General features: G+C 42.1%; 1 protein-coding gene and 1 long non-coding RNA gene across 2 annotated transcripts in view; one reads left to right on the top strand and one right to left on the bottom strand.

Moving 5' to 3' along the window:
* Nucleotides 1–13,815, top strand: part of LOC309397002 — an 86,720-nt gene extending 72,905 nt beyond the window's left edge. Inside the window, exon 3 of the long non-coding RNA XR_014176188.1 lies at nucleotides 13,239–13,815. This is a non-coding gene — a long non-coding RNA (uncharacterized lncRNA). The remainder of the gene's footprint in view (nucleotides 1–13,238) is intronic.
* CSMD2 (CUB and Sushi multiple domains 2) overlaps nucleotides 12,438–18,994 on the bottom strand; it is a gene marked incomplete at its 5' end in the record, with an annotated part of 765,891 nt that continues 759,334 nt past the window's right edge. The window contains 3 exons of the mRNA XM_081962655.1: nucleotides 12,438–13,354; nucleotides 15,656–15,835; nucleotides 18,474–18,612. Of these exons, the coding sequence (XP_081818781.1) occupies nucleotides 15,676–15,835; nucleotides 18,474–18,612 (299 nt within the window). The 3' untranslated portion in view covers nucleotides 12,438–13,354; nucleotides 15,656–15,675. The remainder of the gene's footprint in view (nucleotides 13,355–15,655; nucleotides 15,836–18,473; nucleotides 18,613–18,994) is intronic.

Genomic DNA, 18,994 nt, shown 5'->3' with positions numbered 1-18,994 from the left:
GGTTCTCTGTCCTAATGACCAGCTGGGTAGGTGGGGCTCAGTGGTCATGTGACCATGTGGGCGTGGTCATCTCAACATCACTCAGGTTGATGGGCGCTTCGCCTTAGCTGTTTCAATGGAATAAGGGTTAAGCAGAGAGACAGTTTCTGTAAGCAGGACAATAAAGACGAGGCTAGAAACAACGCCAGAGTATCTCCTTCTTACCTTACAGGATTAGCCCTGTAAAGTGGAAAAAAACAAAAGGAGACTTCTTCCAACAACCTTTCTCTGAATTGCTTAGAAAGTTAACAACCGGTTCTCCCGAATAGGTGCAAACTGGCTCAATCCCACTATTGACTAAAACTCACCATCACCTGATGATTGGTCCAAAGTTATCCAGCCAGCTTTCATGCCCGAGAAAGGACTAGATTTCTTGGTTTCTAGGTTAGAACTTTCACCGCTACCCTAAACTGGCATTATTTGTGTTTATCTCATGTTTATTTTAGTTTACTTTGTATTTGTTTATGATTGCTTTATTCCAACCTGCCTTTTGGGCCATTTGACTGGCTTGTGGGTCAATCTAGATAGATACAGATTAACAGAGTTGGAAGGGATCTTGTAGGTCATCTAGTCTAACCCCCTGGCCAAGCAGGAGACCCTACATCATTTCTGACAGATAGAAGTCCAGTCTTTTCTTGAAAGCTTCTAGTGATGAAGCTCCCACAACATCCAAAGGCAAGCTGTTCCATTGGTTGATGTTCTCACTGTTAGAAAATTTATCCTTCCAGGTTGAATCTCTCCTTGGTAAGTTTCCATCCATTATTCATTGTCTGGCCTTCAGGTGCCTTGGAAAATAGCTTGAGCCCCTCCTCTCTGTGGCAGCCCCTCAAATATTGGAACACTGCTCCCTGGTCCTTCTCTTTACTAGACTAGCCATGCCCAGTTCCTGTAACCGTTTGTTGTATGTTTTAGCCTCTAGTCCCCTAATAATTTCGGTTGCTCTTCTCTGCACTCTTTCTAGAGTCTCAACACCTTTTTTATAGTGTGGTGACCAAAACTGGATGCAATACTCTAGGTGTGGTCTTACTAAGGCTTTATAGAGTGGTATTAGTATCTCACTTGATCCCAGTTGGCTCATATTTAACTGGTTGGCCACTAAGACTCCAAGTTCCCTCTCACAGTTACTGCTATTAAGCCTGGTTTAACTCAGTCTATATGTGCACTTCTGGTTTTTCTTGCCTAAGTGTAGGACTTTACTTTTCTCTACATTGAATTTCATTTTGTTAGATAGGGCCCAGTGTTCAAGTCTGTCGAGAGACATCTGGATCTTGAGCCTATCATCTAGGGCAGTGTTTCTCAACCATGGCGACTTTAAGTCCTGTGGACTTCAACCCCCAGAATACCCCAGCCAGCTGGGGATTCTGGGAGTTGAAGTCCACAGGACTTAAAGTCACCAAGGTTGAGAAACACTGATCTAGGGTTTGTTTTTTTTGTCTTGAGTTTCATTTCCCCTTTATATTTGCTTTCTGTGATCACATGTTGTTTTACACTTTGTTCCAATTTCACCATTATGTAGCATGACTTTTGTTTTCTTTTTTGTTGTTGTGTGCCACCCAGAATCCTTTGGGATTGGGCTGAGTTTTATGTACTCTAATGATATAAAAACAAACTAAAAATATATTTGTGAAATTATCGAGGAGGGGAAGTTGCAGCTTATATATTTCATAAAGCTTTAGTAAGGCCACACCTGGAATACTGCATCCAATTTTGGTCTCCACATCACAAAAAAGATGTCAAGAATTCGGAAAAAATGGAAAGAACAGCAATTAAAATGATTAAAGGCCTGGAAACAAAACATATGAAGAACAGTTGCAGGAATTGGGTATGGCTAGTCTAGAGAAAAGAATGACTAGGGGGGACATGATAGCAGTTTTCCAGTATTTGAGGGGCTGCCACAGAGAGGTGGGGGTCAAACTATCCTCCAAAGCACCTAAAGGCCAGACAAGGAATAATGGATGGAAACTGACCAAGGAGAGATTCAACCTAGAAATAAGGAGAAACTTCCTAACAGCGAGGACAATTAATCAGTGGAATAGCTTGCTATCAGAAGTTTTGGATGCTTCATCACTGGAGGTTTTTAAGAAGAGACTGGATAGTCACATGTCTGAAATGGTATAGGGTCTCCTACTTGTGTATGGAGATGGACCAGAAGGCCTCCAAGTTCCTTTCCAGCTCTATCCTGATTGATTAATTGAGATCTGATTCTAGTCATGCAATTAAGAGAAGGGTTTTGTGGCCTCATAAAGTCTTAACAAATTCATTGAACAAAGAAACTTTGTGGAATTGCTATTCCCATTGTTGGATATATGGAGGGTGATTTTGGGAAGACCTTAAGTGACAAAAAAGTCTCTATTTCCACAGCAGACTTCCCCAAGAAAGTTACAAATCTAATGCATTTGCACAACTAACTAAGCGTAGATAGTCTTAACCTTAGCTCTGTTTACTTGTGGATATACTATACTGAATTGTGGCTCAGTGGTTAAGACACTGAGCTTGTCAATCAGAAAGATTGTCAGTTTGGTGGTTCGAATCCCTAGTACAGGTCTCCGTGAGCAGGGGTTGGACTAGATGACCTCCAAGGTCCCTTCCAACTCTGTTACTGTTCACTGATTGGTTTAAGCTTCAGTGCATCATGCAAATCTAGGAAATGAATTAATTCCGTAAACCATTTTAAGTGTGTCATGTGAATTCAAGCAGGCTCTCCTGCATTCAACAGCAAGTTATCATGTGAATTTGATCAATCTCTCCTCCCAAAAAATGGCATTACATTTTCTCTTGAATTCTCCTCTTGTCTTTTCTCACAAAAAGTGATCTCTCTAATTAAACCCTGATGATCCCCACTCAGGATTATTAATGCAAACCAATGAGGAGATAAAAGCAACTCAGGGCTGGAATGAATCAGCCGGGCTGAAGGAAGTTTACATATTGTGCAGGTTTGGCCATGACTTCATTGTTCTGTGACTTGTGGAAGCCCAGGGGGGTTCCAAAGTTCAGAAAGTTGGCTGCTCTTGGTCACCCTTCTAAGCGCATGGATGAAAACTGTGGGAGGGCAGAGGTCATCTTTGGCTTTGTGCTCGTTCAAGGAATTGAACTGGAGAGTTCTTCCAGCAGGCATAAGTGGTAGGAATATAAAAATAGAACATTTATGTCCTGGGAACAGCAGTACATTTGGAACTGTTTTTTGTCTTGCTAGTTATGTATTGGTGCCCATATGTATTTTTTTAAAATGTTGCCTTCAAATTGTACTGACTTACCACTCTACAAGGAACAGACCAGTTTGTGATAATCTGACATCTTATGCAGCCTGAAACCCTCCAGAGCTTTTGGACAACAGTACTTGTTCGGGTTGGTACAAGAAGGTTGTATCCATGCAACAGCAGTGCAATTGTCCTTGTCCCAAAATAGAGCATTTGGTTGTGGGGGAGTGAGTGAGAAGGCCAAAGAGATCAAGCTGTGATTGCTTGTCTCCACTGGTTGACCTCTAAAAGAGCTTTCTCAACTTTATGGATGGGCAAGTTAATCGGCTCTGTGCCAGTCAATGGATAGATTTAGTGTCAGGCCTGCAGCCATCTTTTCTTTTGGATCTTTCGCCTGCCACACTTTCCACTATTCTACTATGCATTTTCTGTTGTGGGAAAATGGGAGGGGGGATTGTATGGAGTTAGAGTATATGTAGCCATAACAAAATTCTTTCTAGAAAGTCAAGGTCATCCTTTGTCTCTGCACATCTGCACCTCACTGGAACTGGATGGGTGGACCTGCCAGCATGGCAGTGGGAGATTGGACCATGTGATGGACTTGTAGGTGTGAGGGCAAAATCTTGAACTTTCAACTGGGTGGGGAAAACCAGGAAGCTTTCAGATTCAGGTTTTCCTATATATGCCAACATGGCTCTCTTCATAAATTGGAACTTGGAGAAATCCTTTTCCTCGGACTCTGATTTAATTTTGGATGCTATTTGGGACCCTGACATTTGTGTGATCTCCTAAGGTGTATTTTATCATATGATGACTTTTGCAGCCACCTTCACTTTTTAGTTCAGGCTTTGGGAGTGGATCTAGGACAACTGGCTGCAGCCAACAAGCTATGGCCAACTCACCATGGCCAACTCTATGTGACCAACTCGCCATGGGTCAACTCACTATGGTCAACTCACTGCAGGGCAACTTCAGTGCAGTATTAACCATTTCATTCAGTTACTTTTATTATGTATTGGTGACCACATTTTTGTCTAAAGTATTGCAACTCTTGTGTTTTTGGATTGACTTCCTTATTTATTATTGACCATGGTTCTGTTTAAATTAATTTAACTTATGTGTATGTTGAATTGTTCTGTGGCAAGTTGGTGACTCATTCCACTCCATTTGGAACATTCCATTTGAACATCTTATTCATTTGCCAGGCTAATCTTGATCTGGGTGCAGGACTGGACCTCCTGATAGCTAGCATTAACAGTGGCATTATGGGAGCTGTAACCATGATGTAACTGGGGCATAATGAGTGAAGTTCTTTTCTTTGCTCTGAAAACTTTCAATCATCAGGGTTTCCTTTTTTGTTATTGCTTTAACTGGACTCCTCCATAGCAGAGGTGGGTTAGTAACTCGGCCAGACACATGCCCAAACTGGTTCTGTCCTCAGGGCCACCATCTTGATTTTCTATTTTGCACATGCGCAGAACAATCTTCATTGAAAAATGAAATGTTTCCCTCCTTTCTAATGTTGTGTGCATGTGCAGAGCTTTTTAGATGCAAATGCGCATGCACACATTTTTTGTGCCCGTCTTTTGCAAGCCGAACTGGTAGTAATACCAGCAGGAACCCAACCCTGCTCCACAGTATCATTTACACAAACAGGAACGCCACCTTATTGGCCAATCCATAGGCCAAATATAGTGAAGCAAGTTGCCTTTAGGCTTTAGCCAAACTCACACAGTCCTTAGCTCATTTCTGACTCTTTTTATATCCTCTGCTTTAGTAGGACATGACACTCTTCACAGTCTACTCCATGAATTAAAAAGGGGTGCCAGAAAATAAGAAGAAAGAGGGAACGATGTATCGAAGAATTGGTGTTACTGCTACTGCTTCTAGCCTTTCTGGTTACTCACCACACATTTTTTCTTTTTATAACCCTGTAATCCCTAACTTTGGAGTGGAGTTGGGGCAACTGAATGGAGCTGAGCATTTACTGACCAGATGCCCTTCCTGATGACTACATGGAGTTCACAACACATAGTTTTCTTTTCTGCCCCAATAGAGAAACATCTGCCGCTGCCTAGGATTCAACTCTCAACCGCCTGAGGGGGAGGTATGCATCTTCACCCCTAGACCAGTATGCTGTTCTAGCTGTTTACCACACATTATTCCTACAAAAAGGAACCTTGGCAGTAAGAAACTTTCAGAAGAATCCCAGATTAAGAGTTGGAAGGGATCTTTTAGGTCATCTAGTCCAACCCCCCCCCCCCACTCAAGCAGGAGATCCTACACCATTTCTGACAAATGGCAGTCCAATCTCTTCTTGAAAGTCTCAAGTGATGAAGCCCCTACAACTTCCGAAGGCAACTTCTGTTCCATTGGTTGATTGTTCTCACTGTCAGAAAGTTCCTCCTTGTTTCTAGGTTGAATCTCTTGTTGGTCAGTTTCCATCCGTTATTCCTTGTCTGGCTTTCAAGTGCCTTGGAAAATAGCTTGAACCCCCCCCCTTTCTGTGGCAGCCCCTCATATATTGGAAGACTGCTACCATGTGTCCCCTGGTCCTTCTCTTCACTAGACTAGCCATGCCCGGTTCCTGTAACCGTCCTTCATATGTTTTAGTCTCCAGTCCCTTAATCATCCTGGTTGCTCTTCCCTGCACTTTTTCCAGAGTCTCAGAGATGCTGTGTAGCCCACTAAAATCCATAAGTGATCAACCTGCTAATAGCAATTTGCTATGACATTGGAAGCCCAGCATGGTGTGCTACCTTGCCAGTAACCTCCCTTGATGGTGTTAAGATTACTTGTCCACCTGACATTTTTGAGACTGGTTGGTCATTCTGTGATTGTCAAGGACACAACATCCTAATGGCAGCCTTACTGCCTGTAGTGGGCCATCAGAACACCTGGTCTTCTCATCAGCTCAACTATTGGGGATCCCTGCTTTAACCTGGGTGCAAGCTTCTTTTCTAAAATAGGCCTGTGCAGACAAGAGGGAGTTCTTTAGAAAACCATAGAAGAACCAGAATGAAAAGACCACGTGAGAAAATCAATGCAAAAATTTATATTTTATTTTAATTCAAAAATTTAAAATAGCTCTCAAATTCAGTAAAGTATGCAGACACAAAGGAGAAGCCTCATATACAGAAATGGATAACTTAAAATGCTATATATCGCAGACAAGCCAGCTCATGTGTAGAATACATATTTACAATAGATTTTTTTCCTCCTTTTTATTTATTTATTTTAAATGGAAACAATATTTATACATTTTATTACATTTACAAAAAAAGCTGAATCTTCCACTACTGTTTACTACAATAATGAAAAAAAGAAGAAAATTTACATTGTGTCTTTTCCCCCACTGTACAAACCTTTATTTCATAAAAATATATCTCTGTACAAAAGAAGTTTTTTTTTTCTTGTTTTTTTTTTGTCTTTATTTTTTTGTTAAACTGTAACTCAAGTCCAATGGGCACTGAAAATGATTTCTTGTCCAGCTTTCAATTTTTCATTAAATTTCTCGTTCTCCTCCCGCCTCAAGTTAGTAAAGGAAAACAAGTTTTATTTTTTTTAAAAAATGAGTCAAGCTTCTGAATGGGGAACTCAAAAATTTCAGGGTTCACCTTGCCCAAAATTGTAGCATTTCAATTTTATACCAGATACCTTTGAAGGACAATAGTTTTCATATTTTCTATCTCAAACAAGTATACTATTTTAGGGGCAGCTGGAATAAGTATTTTTTTCCCCAAGAAGTGGATTTTAGGGGTGTTTTAAATAGACACTGTGCCTAAGAAAACATGAAACAGAGCAAACAGAAAAAGAAAAAGAAAAGAAAAACGAAAGAAGAGGATCTGGGATCTGCTTTTCTGAGAAGACCCCATTACTAACAATTTGAAGTGACCAGGAGCAACCAGTTTGAGAAACCTGACACTGTTGCTTGGTTTAAGTAGCACTAAAGATGTATCAGTGGAACTGCAGAGTAAAACAGTTGTGAAGAGATCTAAATCTCAGCTCCTGTGGAGCACCTAGATGTTATGCAAGGCTCGTGAGATATTTTTGTTATTTTAAAGCAGCCTTTTGGTTGACAGACTCTGATTTACCCCAGGGGTCGGCAACTTTAAACACTCAAAGAGCCATTTGGACCCATTTCCCACAGAAAAGAAAACACCGGGACCCACAAAGGTCCTAACCGGAAGCCCCCTCTTCAATTCTGGAGCTGACCGGAAGTTCAGTTCCCCCACCATAGAGTCTCCAACTAGCGTGGCGTACTTTTTCCTCTACCTGTCCTAACTTGAAAGCCCTATCAATTATGGAGCCGACCGGAAAACCTGCTCCTTGCCATAGAGTCTCCTCCTGCTTCCCCTCCCTGCCACCAACTAAAAGGTCCTCTCAAAATTGTGGCGCCAACCGGCGACAGAGGGATGAAATTGCCACATGCAGCTCCAGAGCCACAGGTTGCTGACCCCTGATTTACCTGAATGTGGAAACTGGCAGCCTAGGCATCAAACGTGTTGATTTTGAAGTCGAGAGATTCAGTGCTGGATGGCTTTGGAAAAGCTCAGGCATTTAAGTGTAAGCAGCCTTCTGTTGATTCTGATCTCAGCAGCAGAAACAGATTCTAACCATGAGTTGGTTTCCATTAAGCAACAGGACAGAGTATGGAAGATAGGATGAGCATGCCTCTCCCTCAAACACTTTATGCAGCTTCCTTTACTTTCCAGAGCAAACAGAGAGCCAACCCAATTTCCATCCAGGAAAAACAGGGATTGTGAAAAGAAGTGCATTTTTTCTATGACTTCCTGTTTTGACACCGTATCTTTTGCCTACACATCGGAAGGTTGTCCTTTTGTAGGAGTAAAATGGTTTTTTCACTTTTTTTTTCCTTGCCATGGTTAAGTAAAGGAGCATGATGGGTGCAAATGCCTTAGCTATTTCTTCAGAGGAAATAGGAACACCCTTCACTCTTCTAAATGGACCCTAGAATGCACTTTAAAAAGGGGGTGCTATGCTAATTGAGGAACGGCTTTGTGGAAACTAGAATTTGGCCAATGTTCTAATTGCATGGAGTAGTATAAGCTCGAAATGATCTAGGGGAAAATATATTTTGCAATTCCTATTCCAGAATTGATGTTTGGATATATATGCTGACATCTAAGATATGAAAGATGGAGTCAGAAACATGCAGATTGGAAATACAAGGAGGAGGAAGATGAGGACGACGAGGAGGAGGCAGCATATTTGCTATTTTTTCTCATGTCCCTTCTTGGAGCATCTAGTTGTGTATTAAGTCATCACACAGTAGTCACTTCCTTTGTCTTATTGAAAAATCAATCATTGCTGAAAATCACTAACAAGATCAATTTGAGCAACTTTCCAGAGTTTTAAGAGGAAACCGTACTGGTCAAAAGAGAACACTATAGAGTGCCTCTGTATATTTGGGGAGGCTTGCAAAAATGCACACAGCCTAAGTGGTTTTAAAGGTGTGTGTGTGCCTATTTTTATATGTATTGCATGCATGTAAATGCATGTGTATGTATTCAGGAAGATAAAACTCTGCTTTTAGTTTCTATCTGAAATGTGACAACTGTTTCTGAGTGTAATCGTCTGTCTGTCCATGTTCATGAGAACTTTTCCAAAGTTCTTTTTCCATATGTCCACAGGGGTTGGGCAGCCAAATAATGGCAAATAAATACAGGTAGTCTTCAACTGAACTGCTCAGTTCATTTAGTGACCATTCAAAGTTATGATGGCTCTGAAAAAAGTGGCTTATGGTTCATTTTTTCACACTTATGTCCATTGCAGCATCCAAATTCAGATGCTGGTTCATATTTATGATGGCTGCAGTGTCCTGGGCTCATGTGATCCCCTTTTGCAACCTTCTGACAAGCAAAATCAATGGGGAAGCCAGATTCACTTAACAAATGTGGCAAGAAAAGTCATAAAATGGAGCAAAACTCTCTTAACCGATTTCTCACTTAAGCAACATAAATCTTGGGCTCAATTGTGGTCATAAGTCAAGGGTGACCTATAAACACATGGAGAGAAAAGGTGACAAAAGGAAACCTGAGCTGGCAAATGAACTAGAGCATGAAGGGAGGCTCTGAAAAGGACAATGCTCCAAAATTACATGTGCTATGCCATGACCCAGAACAGGGCACATGGGCCACTCGGTGTTTCCCACCGCATACCTACACAGCATCATAGAGGCAATACAGAATGGAAACCCACACGTGATACAGACAGGAGCATGAATTCAGTGCACCAAAGCAAATGGAGACACATTCCTTATGGCAGCTGCTGGTTAAAAGGGTTGGAAAGAATTTGAGAAGCCCAGTTCTGGATGCTTTCCCTGTCTTGTTGAATCAGGATGCTGGGTGAGATAAGCTGTTCTCTGAATATCAAAAATTACATACGCTGTTGCATTCCCCCTGAGAAAGAATCCTGCTAGCTGCATCTGCAGCTATGTTGAAAACCCATCCATTTACATCTGTCTCACTCTCAGTCTAATGCCCTCCAGTTGCATGGAAGGTTGGTCTAAACCCTTAGCGTGAATGTTGCAAATTTGTTTATAAAGGCCTTGAAATTTCAGCAGGATCAAGATGGGATTTTTAAGGTCAAGTGGGTAGTTATTAATTTCATCTTGCCAATAAAGGAGAATATTTGTAGCTCAAGAGGTCCTTGGCACTCTATGACCTTGGTTATTTTCTTGCAGATGTTCTGTTACCCAAACTAGGTAAATTGATCGAGATAATCAATGAATGAAACCTGCAAAAAAGCTCAGAGAGCACCAAGGACCTCTGAGCTAAGTACTTGTCTTATCCATTCTATTTATACCAGGGGTGTCCAAACTTGGGAACTTTAAGACTTGTGGACTTCAACTCCCAGAATTCCCCAGCCAGCTGGCTGGGGAATTCTGGGAGTTGAAGTCCACAAGTCTTAAAGTTCCCAAGTTTGGACACCCCTGATTTATACAGTGTGTTGTTATGGTCAGGTTTGTCAAATTGTTTGACTAAGAAGCGAAAGTGGCAAAGAAACCTAACACCTTCCACCTTTTGTGCAAGATACTTTGTTCAACAAGACAGACCTGCTGCTAGAAAGGGTTGGCATGAACAGATGTTCCAAGACTGTAAGGCAGGAGGAGAAGGAAAATCCAGCTTTTTCGTAACAGGAAGACATTAACTTTGTTAATCATGAACATAATTGCCTCCCCCTACTCTCACCTTTTATGTGAATAGAATGTGTTCAATTAATGAGGAAAAACAAAACAGATCGCACTGTTGCCTTAAGCTGGCCTTCAAACTCTCCAGAAAGATGTTGCAAAGAACATCATTGGGTTCTGTGTCACTGCTCTTTCTTTTTTTGGGGTGTCGGCAATTCCTCATCTTTGTGAACACATGCACAACGAATGAGTAAAGAGTTGAATAGAGAAAAAAAAGAATATGGGAAAGATGAAAAAAGTGAAATGAAATCCTATGTTTTTTAGCACTGGGTTTCTAGGATGCATTTTCTCCAAATCCTTTTGAAGAATAGCTTCAACAATCTTTCCTAATTTGTGTCCTGCAAGTGTTGGGCTTGTAAACTCCCAACCAACTTAGAAGACACAAGTTTGGGAAACCTTAGCTTGTCAACCTGCGTGATGCTAGGTTCTTAGCTTGCACTCATTCCATGGAAGCGGCTGGTTTTCTCAGCCACAGAATGAGCCAGCTAGATGACCAAAGGGTGTTCTTCTAATTGCTCTCTCAGACAGATCATTCTTGTATGGCAATGATGGAGGAGCATCTGGAAAGTGCCTGGGCCAGGATGCTTCACTCCATTTCCACGAGGAATAACCATTTGGTGAAATCATGGCAGGTAGAAGCAGTTTCCAGGCTGCTCTAATCTTGACTCTCTTATTCACTGCTGTAGCTAACCTGGCTGGGTCTGCAAAAGATATACTTAAAATTGCAGGTGCAAACCCAATAGGTTGGGGAGAAAGAGTTCCTCTCTTTTTCCATCCCCAGTTCATTTCAGTTGTACCATGGGGGCCAGTCCATGGAGGTTCTCAATCATTCAGGTCATGGTTGTCCCAAAGGTCCTTTTTTTCCAAAAGGCAATTGGGATTTCTTGGGTTTTTTTTTCTTTGAATGTTTCACTTCTCATCAAGGAAGCTTCTATCAGAACTGAAGAAGCTTGACTAGATGGTAGGAGGGACTTGAGGCCACTGCTGCTCTGTAGTCCTGGCTCCCTGTTCTTTGCAATGCTACTCTTGATCCCATTGTGCTGTGCTGTCCTTTTCTCCGCAGCATGGGCTGTTGCGGTGGGAAGGACTTGGGGCAATGAAATCATGGCATAGATTGTGCTCACCTTTGCAATGGGATGGAATAGAAGCCAAGAGTCATAGGTTGGCAGCCTTGTTGACTGTATTTGGAAACTCTTAGGTAACCTGAGATGAGACTTTCTTTCAGGCTATTGGGGAAAGGTCATCAGACTTCACTTTGTGCGCAAAATTTCTTAGACTCCATCCCTGGTGTCTTGAAGAAGATGGAATGGTGGTCAATGGTGAACTTCCTGCAGCTGGTTGGCCACAGGCAGTCCCGGTCCCTGGTCTGTTGCCATTGGTGTAGATAATGCTGCAGTAGAGGAATGAATTGGTATAAGGCAGCCTCAATAGGAGAACCAGACAGAGAAAAATCCCTGGATGTCAGGCCTAGATTAACCAGGACAGTAGTGCAAGATCCTCATAAGAATAGATGAGGGTAGCTGAATGAGGTCTTTCTCCAACAGGTGAGTTGTCCTTTTAGCCCTGCAGTGGGTTTATATAGCCAAGGATGAAGCAGAACAGGTAAGTGAAAGCAGGTGATAATGCAAGTGGGGGAAATTACTTACCATTTTATTTCAAAAACTAGAACATCAAGTGAATGGACCTTCTATGATGGCATTTGACTTCTTAGAAATATAGAAATATATATAAATCAGAAAAATAAATTAGTCACATCAGGTATTTGTGATGTCACAGACACAGAATAATAGGTGTCCATGATCCTCATGCTTGCTAAGGTCCAAAGAGCATTGCACACAGCAATGAAAATACCTGGCTGGAATGCTACTCCCCCCCCCAAAAGAAAATATTGCAGATCAGGAGCTGACAAACTGTAACAGACCTCCAAGAAATGAACGAGCTGGAACTGAGATAGCAATAATTGGATTCACCAAGTTCTGTATAGGAGGAGGCCCATTTCTCATGCCAAGTACTCTATCTCTTAGGAAGTTCTGTATTTTCTCTGGATCACCCTAAAGCTAGCAAAGATGACCATTTAGTCTAAAAGAAGTGGTTCTGGGTTGATCTAATCATAGGACCTGGAGATGGGAAGGGTTGCCAATTTTAGAAAGCCTAAGAATCAAATGCTCTAAAAATGCAAATTGGAGGGTAGGAATGAGGCCTTCTCAGAGGATTGCAAGGAGGGTCAGAAACGTGACATTCTTGCACTAGAATATTAATATGAAATAAATATATAAGGGTGAGGAAGGGAGAGGAGGAGAACCAACACATATCTAAGGAACATTTATCTTGCTGTATGAGTTTGATATGCTGGATACGTTTAGCCCAAGGTCTCTGCATCCACAAGTCTCCTCAACCAGCATGTGCCTCTTGTGCAGCTTCATCTGGCAGCCAAGGGTGGGTGGATTTTCTTAGGTTGCCATGAAGTGTCCCCCAGAAAGGTGATTATCGACCACAGGCAAACAGTGGGACAATCAATGGTCTTTTAGCAGCAGTCAGCCAGTCCAAAGGTTGGCCAGGAACCGATAGAAAAAAGGCTCAAGGATGGGGAGGAGCATCTCTGGAAGAGAGGGAGGAGGATAGATTTCCACATCTTGTGCTCTTGGCACAAGAGCTGGGGTGGATGCTTTGGTAGATCTGATTATCAGTTGCAGGAGGGCAGGACTATGGGCAATGATGGTGCGGAGCAGTGATAAACAGCAAGGCAGTCTCTATCTCTCTCTCTCTCTCTTTCTCTCTCTCTGGATCAGCTCAAAGGCACCATATCAACTCCCACAGCCCCAACATTTCTGGGTGAGAAGATCATGGGCGAAGATGAAGCAGGAGGATCATTGGGCACTGGTGAGATTTCCGTCTCTGGAGAAGGCTGCACAGAGAAGAGAACAGATACATACACACAGAGGGGGGGGGGGGTGAGGGAGAAAGGGGTTTCTATCACAAGGAGCTTTCTGTTTCTGTTAACTTAAATGTTTGTGTTGTATTTTTTTTTAAAAAAAGGTGGATGGATGGATGATCAGTTTAATTGGGAAGAAGGGCTAGGGCCAGAGGTGGGTTCCTGCATGTACGGTACGGTACGGTACAGCCAAATAGGTAGTAAACCCAGCGGATACGTGACCGTACCGGTTCTATCCTTGGCAGTGCCATCTTGATTTTTCTGTTCTGCACATGCGCAGAACAATCTTCATTGAAAAAATGAAATACCCCCCCCTTTAAATGTTTTGTGCATGTGCAACGTTTTTCAGGCATTGAACCGGTAGCAATGGCGGCAGGAACCCACCCCTGGCTGCGACCTATATCCCTTCGGCCTACGGTCTACCTATTTTTGTCAGCATGATGTTTTGTATTAGAGTGATAATCTTTAAGCACCTGTTCCAAATAAAACTTTAAACCCTGCAAATATGGTTCCTGATTTTGCACCATATCATCACATACCAACATTCCATCAAACTCCAAGACCATAAATAAATATTTGATAGCCCCTCTGGCCAGAAATAGTTTACCTATCCCTGCATCCAAAAAGATGCCCTAGGGCCGTGATGGCACACCTATGGCATGCGTGCTGGAAGTGGCACACAGAGTCATCTCTTTGAGTAGGCGAGCCATTGCTCGTTGCTCTTCCGGGTTCTGGCGTGCTGGCCAGCTGATCTTCACATGTGCAGGAGCACTGGAAATTGGAAGAGAACTGGCCAGTGCGCATGCGCACACTGGAAAGATTATCTTCTGGTTTCCAGCACATGCATACACACCAGCCAGCTGGTCTTCATGCATGCATGCGTGCCAGAAACCGGAAGACCAGGTGGCCGGTGTGCATGCACGCACCAGAAACCAGAAGATCATCTTCCCAGCATGCGTATGAGCACTGGGCAGCTGCTCTCTGGTTTCTGGCATGCACACATGTACCCCCATTTCGGCACTCAGTGCTGAAAAGGTTCGCCAACACTGTCCTTTAAAAAAAAAAAATACCCAAATAGTTCTCAAAGGAATGGTAACATTAATGGATCAACAAGTCCCTGAAAGCACATAGAAAAGTTAACATGACGTTATTGTGGCATTGCCAGCTTATTTGACCTAACGAAGTGATGGCTGGTGTACAGAACAAACTCCCTTTGTAGATAAGATAAGCAAGTATCCTGAAGAAACACAACACTCTTCAGTCGCTGCTCACTGTCTAGACACGCGGGCAGTTCAATTCTGTATCACCCTTAATTTGGTTATTGACTTAAGCCATTTTCTGGGTGTGCAGAACATGTTAAACCATAAGCTAATCAAACAGGTAGGCTCTGCAAAATATGCGAATCCCTGTAGAAATTAATCAGCATTGCCTCAACTTGCAAGTTGTTGCAAATTGAATCATCAATGGATGATTCAAGAATGATGAATCGGGTTATTTTTAACCTTGGTTCGTTTTTTGTATCTTAAAATATCATTTGATTGATTTATGGCTTAGTGTATTGCTACACCAGAGGTGTCAATCTGGTGACCTGCGGGTCGGATACGTCACCTGCAGTCCATGCCCCTCCCAGCTCTGTGAATGGGGAAAACGTCATGAAATGTCACACGATGGCAACATGACACGGCAAGTTTGACACTTGTGGCCTACACTGATGTGTTAATTTAGTAATTTAAGCAAGTTGTGGGAACATAGCCTATGACTTGTATAGGGATCATAATTAGGAAGAACACTAAAGTATTCTTGCAGCAAGGTATATTTCCTAACCAAAACTCCTTAGATTATTTGGGAAAAGAAAGGACTCTTTTGAGTAGGTGAAAAAGTCCCACAGTTGTCCAAATGGAAAACTTTAGAGAATAAAGGGAGATAGTCATCCAAATTGGATGGATAGATGGATGGATGGATCAGTGGAAAGGTGGATGGATGGACGATATATAGTATATAATTTTTTTAAGATGCCCTATCTTACAAAATGTGGCTGATAATTAAAATATATATATCTCCAAAGCTCGCATCTGAATAATATTTCTGTTTCTTATGTCCAGAAATGGTTACTGCAGCTGTGACAGTCATTTTCTTTCACTAAGATGGGAATAATAGTGATTATTATTACCCAACCCTTTTCAAATTAAATGCTAGGCTAATGATAATTTGATGGGTCCCCGTAGTTGGCTGAAAAGCATATGTGGGAAATTTGTATAGGGATGTGATACTTACTGCACACAGAATTGTAAGTGCTATACGGCAGTACAGACAGTGCTGACGGTGAACTCTGCCTCATTGGCCATGATGTCTGTGGGCTGCAAATTGCGGTCATACATTGGGTTTTCAAAGGTTCCTCGGACATTGGTGTTTTCATGGCCAGCATAGCCATTGAACGGCACCTTCGGTCTCCTTCTGTTTCAGAGAGAAGAAAGAGGTCATGGGGGGAGGGGCTCTGCAAGACAGGTATATAAAGAAACTACAATGCAGGGAAATCTGTAAACATCCCGTTTGTCCCTTCTCTCTCTCTCTCTCTCTCTCTCTCTCTCTCTCTCTCTCTCTCTCGTTCAAATTAATTGAAATCAATTATATCACGTGTGGTGGACTTGCCCCAAAACGAAGGAACTCTGGACAAAAATTCAAAAATGGTGGGAGGAAGTAACGGAGCAAAAAATTGACATGAAACCTGAGCTGTTTCTTTTGGGAATAATAAAAGGCAATATAAGCAAAGAAATGCAATATATTAGGCTTCATATAATTACTGCAGCCAGAATCTCATTCGCCCAAAACTGGAAACAAAAAAATCATCCCCTCAAATGCAGAGATCATTAAAAAAAAAAGGTGCTAGAAATGCACGGAAATGGATAAATTAACAATGGAACTAAGGGATAGAGAGGAAATAGAGTATTATAAGATATGGAATAGGTGGTATAATTGGCTTGAAAAGAGATGTAAAATTAACGCATAATGAGTGTATAGAAAGTATAACAAAAGGAGATGGTATATATTCAGAAATCAATAGAGATGTAAATGTTGTATATATGTTGCATATATTCTACAAATAATAATTATGAAACAAGGAGGTATATGTTTGAAACAATAGGACGTAGAATGGAAAATTAGAAATTAGAAAAAAGAATACAGATAGCGGAAAAGCTGTAAAAGTGTAATTGTGATTTTAATGTTTAAAAATGCTGAATATAAATGAACTTTAAAAAAAAACAAATTAATTGAAATGGAGCACCCCAAAGTGCAGTTTAATTGTGGCACCAGCCTAGCTCTGCCGAACAGTATATTCATCTACTATTTAATGGTTGGAAGGGATCTTGGAGGTCTTTTAGTCTAATCCACTGCTTGAGCAGGAGGCCCCTATACCATTTCAGAGAAGTAGATGTCCTGTCCCTTCTTAAAAGCCCTCAGCACTGGGGCACCCACAATTTCTAAAGGCAAGCCGTTCCACTGGTTAATTGTTCTCACTAATAGGAAATTTTGCCTTCGTTCTTGGAAATTTATAGTTGCAGAGGTACAAATGTGGTGGGCTCCTAGGAGGTATGAAAGAAATGGATACTATTTCCATGGCATTGGATGGCAGCTTTCAGCACTATGTAGTGAACAAAGAGGATGGCCTTGAAGGGCAGAAGGAAGGCCCACAACCAAGATGACAGATCAATTAAACTTGAGTGCAGCCCAACCTACTACTCAAGCAGGACTCCTATACCATTTCAGACAAAGGGTTGTCCAAACTTTTCTTAAGAACCTCCAGTATTGGAAGACTCATGACTTCTGGAGGCAAGTCGTTCCACTGATTAATTTGTTCTGTCAGGAAATTTCTCCTTAGTTCTAGGTTGGTTCTCTCCTTGGTTACTTTCCATCCATTGCTTCTTGACTTGCCATTTGATGCTTTGGAGAATAGTTTGACTCCCTCTTCTTTGTGGCAGTCCCTTAGATTTTGGAACACTGTTATCATGACTCTCCTAGTCCTTCTTTTCCTTAAACTAGACATACCCAGTTCCTGCAACTGTTCTCCATAGGTTTTAGCCTCCAGTCCCTTAATCATCTTTGTTGCTCTTCTCTGCACTGTTTCCAGAGTTCTCAACATCTTTTTTTATATCATGGCGACCAAAACTGGATGCAATATTCCAAGTCCCCCATCCCTCCAATATCCATAGAGATAAAAGTGGAAGGAAAAGTAGCACAAATTCAGACTTGCAAGATTCTGTTACTGTAGCTATTTTAGGTATAGGTAGCTGAGATCTGCATGAAGTCTGTTTCTTAGTTGGTCTACCTGATAGGACTAACAACATGGGGATCATGAGAAATGTGGTTTAATCCAGAGGATATTGGATCAGAAAACCCATGATTGTAGGTTTTCGAGCCATGGTGGTGCAGTGGTTAGAGTGGAGTACTGCATGCTACTTCTGCTGAATGCCGGCTGTCTGCAATTTGGTAGATCGGATCTCACCAGGCTCAAGGTTGACTCGGCCTTCCATCCTTCCAAGGTGGATAAAATGAGGACCCAGATTGTTGGGGGCACTAGACTGACTCTGTAAACCACTCAGAGAAGGCTGCCCTCCTTCCCTCCCTCCCTCCCTCCCTTCCTTTCGGTTGACTTAGCCTTCTGAGGTCAGTAAAATGAGGACCCAGATTGTTGGGGGCAATATGCTGACTCTGTAAACCACTTAGAGACAGTTGCAAAGCACTGTGAAGTGGTATATAAATTTAAGGGCTGTTGCTATTGTCTGTCCTTCCTTCCTTCTTTCCCTCCGTCCCTCCCTCCCTCCCAGTTGTTAGAATGCAGTATTGCAGAATAATTCTACCCACAGCCAACAGTTCAATCCTGACCATCTCAAGATTGACTCAGCCTTCTGAGGTGGGTAAAATGAGGACCCAGATTGTTGGAGGGCAATAGGCTGACTCTGCAGACCGCTTAGAGAGGGCTGGAAAGCACTCTGAAGCGGTATATAAGTCTAAGTGCTATCGCTATTATTCTGACAGTCCTTGTTATGAAGCCCTGAGAGGTGATTTCCTGCCTTTTCTACTTGGAACATCTCACCTGTGCTTGTAGAGATAGAGCACAAACCCTGCAATCATCAGGGCAATGAAAGGCACGAGGATCGCAGCTGCAACTGAGCTGCTGTTGGATGCAAATGGATGTCCTATTGATTCAGAATCCCGTTCAATGATGCTGTTATCTGGAAAAAGAAACACCATTAAATTGCTGGTGCTGAGTACATTTGGGGAGGGGAGGCTGCATATAAACATAACAAAATACTTACCGTATTTTTCAGAGTATAAGATGCACCTTTTCCCTCAAAAAAAGAGGCTGAATATCTGGGTGCGTCTTATATACTGAATACAGCATTTTTTTTGCCTCCTGAAACCCAGCCCCCTTCACCAAAATGGCCGTGCATAGCCTTTAGAAGGCTTTCAGAGTGCTCCTGGGGACTGGGGAGGGCAGAAATGAGCGATAAACGGCCCTTTTTTTGCTCAATTTTGCCCCCCCCCCAACCCTCAGGAGCACTCAATGACCCTCCTAAAGGCTATGCATGCAATTTTTTTGACAAAAAAAACGGG

Source organism: Natrix helvetica (genome assembly GCF_964273705.1).
Source record: "Natrix helvetica genome assembly, chromosome: 9".
Classification (NCBI taxonomy): domain Eukaryota; kingdom Metazoa; phylum Chordata; class Lepidosauria; order Squamata; family Natricidae; genus Natrix; species Natrix helvetica.
This window is presented reverse-complemented; position numbering and strand designations above follow the sequence as displayed.